The sequence below is a fragment of the Mus caroli genome, chromosome 4, assembly GCF_900094665.2.
Source record: "Mus caroli chromosome 4, CAROLI_EIJ_v1.1, whole genome shotgun sequence".
NCBI lineage: Eukaryota > Metazoa > Chordata > Mammalia > Rodentia > Muridae > Mus > Mus caroli.
The window spans coordinates 52174978-52176466 of record NC_034573.1 but is presented as its reverse complement, the minus strand read 5'-3'; the positions used below and the strand labels follow the sequence as shown (position 1 = coordinate 52176466).

The 1489-nt window shown below is 41.6% G+C and overlaps 1 protein-coding gene across 1 annotated transcript; it reads left to right on the top strand.

Annotated features, from left to right (window-relative positions):
- LOC110293150 (olfactory receptor 2K2) lies at positions 1-944 on the top strand. Its single transcript, XM_021160947.1, has one exon. The coding sequence runs from the start codon at positions 3-5 to the stop codon at positions 942-944; it is 942 nt and encodes a 313-aa protein (XP_021016606.1). The 5' UTR covers positions 1-2.
- The last annotated feature ends 545 nt before the right edge of the window (positions 945-1489 follow it).

The following is a 1489-nucleotide window of genomic DNA, read 5'->3' as shown; positions in this document are numbered from 1 at the left end:
AAATGCCAGGAGAAAATGTCACTGTTTGGAGCCTTTTTTTCCTAGAGGGATTTTCCCGGTACCCAAGGTTAGAGATTGCTCTGTTTGTCTTCAGCCTTGTCATGTATCTGGTTACCCTCCTGGGTAATGGTACTCTTATCTTAATCACTGTCCTGGATTCACGCCTTCAAACCCCCATGTACTTGTTTCTTGGAAACCTCTCTTTCATGGATATCTGTTACACGTCTGCTTCTATTCCCACTTTGCTTGTGAACTTGCTGTCATCTAAGAAAACCATTATCTTTTCTGGGTGTGCTGTACAGATGTACCTGTCCCTTTCCATGGGGTCCACAGAGTGTATACTTCTGGCTGTGATGGCCTATGATCGTTATGTGGCCATCTGTAACCCTCTGAGGTACCCCATCATCATGAACAGGCAAGTCTGTGTGCAGATGGCCACCATCTCCTGGGTGACAGGCTGTCTGACTGCTCTGCTGGAAACTAGTTTTGCCCTGCAGATTCCCCTCTGTGGGAACATCATCAACCATTTCACATGTGAAATCCTTGCCGTGCTAAAATTAGCTTGCGTGAGTTCCCTGCTCATGGACCTGGTTATGCTGGTGGTCAGTATTCTCCTTCTGCCCATTCCAATGCTCTTGATTTGCATCTCTTATGGCTTCATCCTTTCTACAATTCTGAGAATCAGTTCAACAGAGGGAAGAAACAAGGCTTTTTCAACCTGTGGTGCACACTTGACTGTGGTGGTCTTATATTATGGGGCTGCTCTCTCCATGTACCTGAAGCCTTCTTCATCAAACTCACAAGAAATAGACAAAATCATCTCGTTGCTTTATGGAGTGCTTACCCCTATGTTGAACCCAATAATATACAGCTTAAGAAACAAAGAAGTAAAAGATGCAGTGATAAAACTGCTGGGCAAAGTGCCCTTGGCACCAAGTGTGTGACTGTCTTCTATTGGGTACCCGTGACTTTCCCAGGGATGCACCTGCCATTGGCAGAACTCAGCAGAGAAATTCTAGATATGATTTAGCCCTTTAGGACTCTGACCTGAATATGAGTTCTTCAGTTTCACAGAATTTGTACTCAGACTAGTTTATTATGGATGTAGTAGGTCCCAAAGTTCACTTACTAATATTTCTTGTCTTTGGTGTGTTGGGAGGACATCAATTCAGTCACTGGAAATTTGCTCCAAATCCAAAATAAAACTTGGATAAGTGTAGTCAGTAAATATCAGTGCCAGAAGAAATATCTTTTGTGCTTCAATCCTTTATAGAATTGGGTAGGATCCTAAAGATATAAACTGAATAACTAAAAAGAATAATAAATATATTAGCATTGATTATGGAAACAAGAAAATGAAATCAAAGAAAAATCAAAATACCTGATCAACACTGTATTGTGGCAAACTTTGATGACAATGTCCTTCTGACTTCTTGGTCAGAGCTTATTCTACTCCATGGTGGTAGCTTCTTAAGTGCTGACTAAAAAT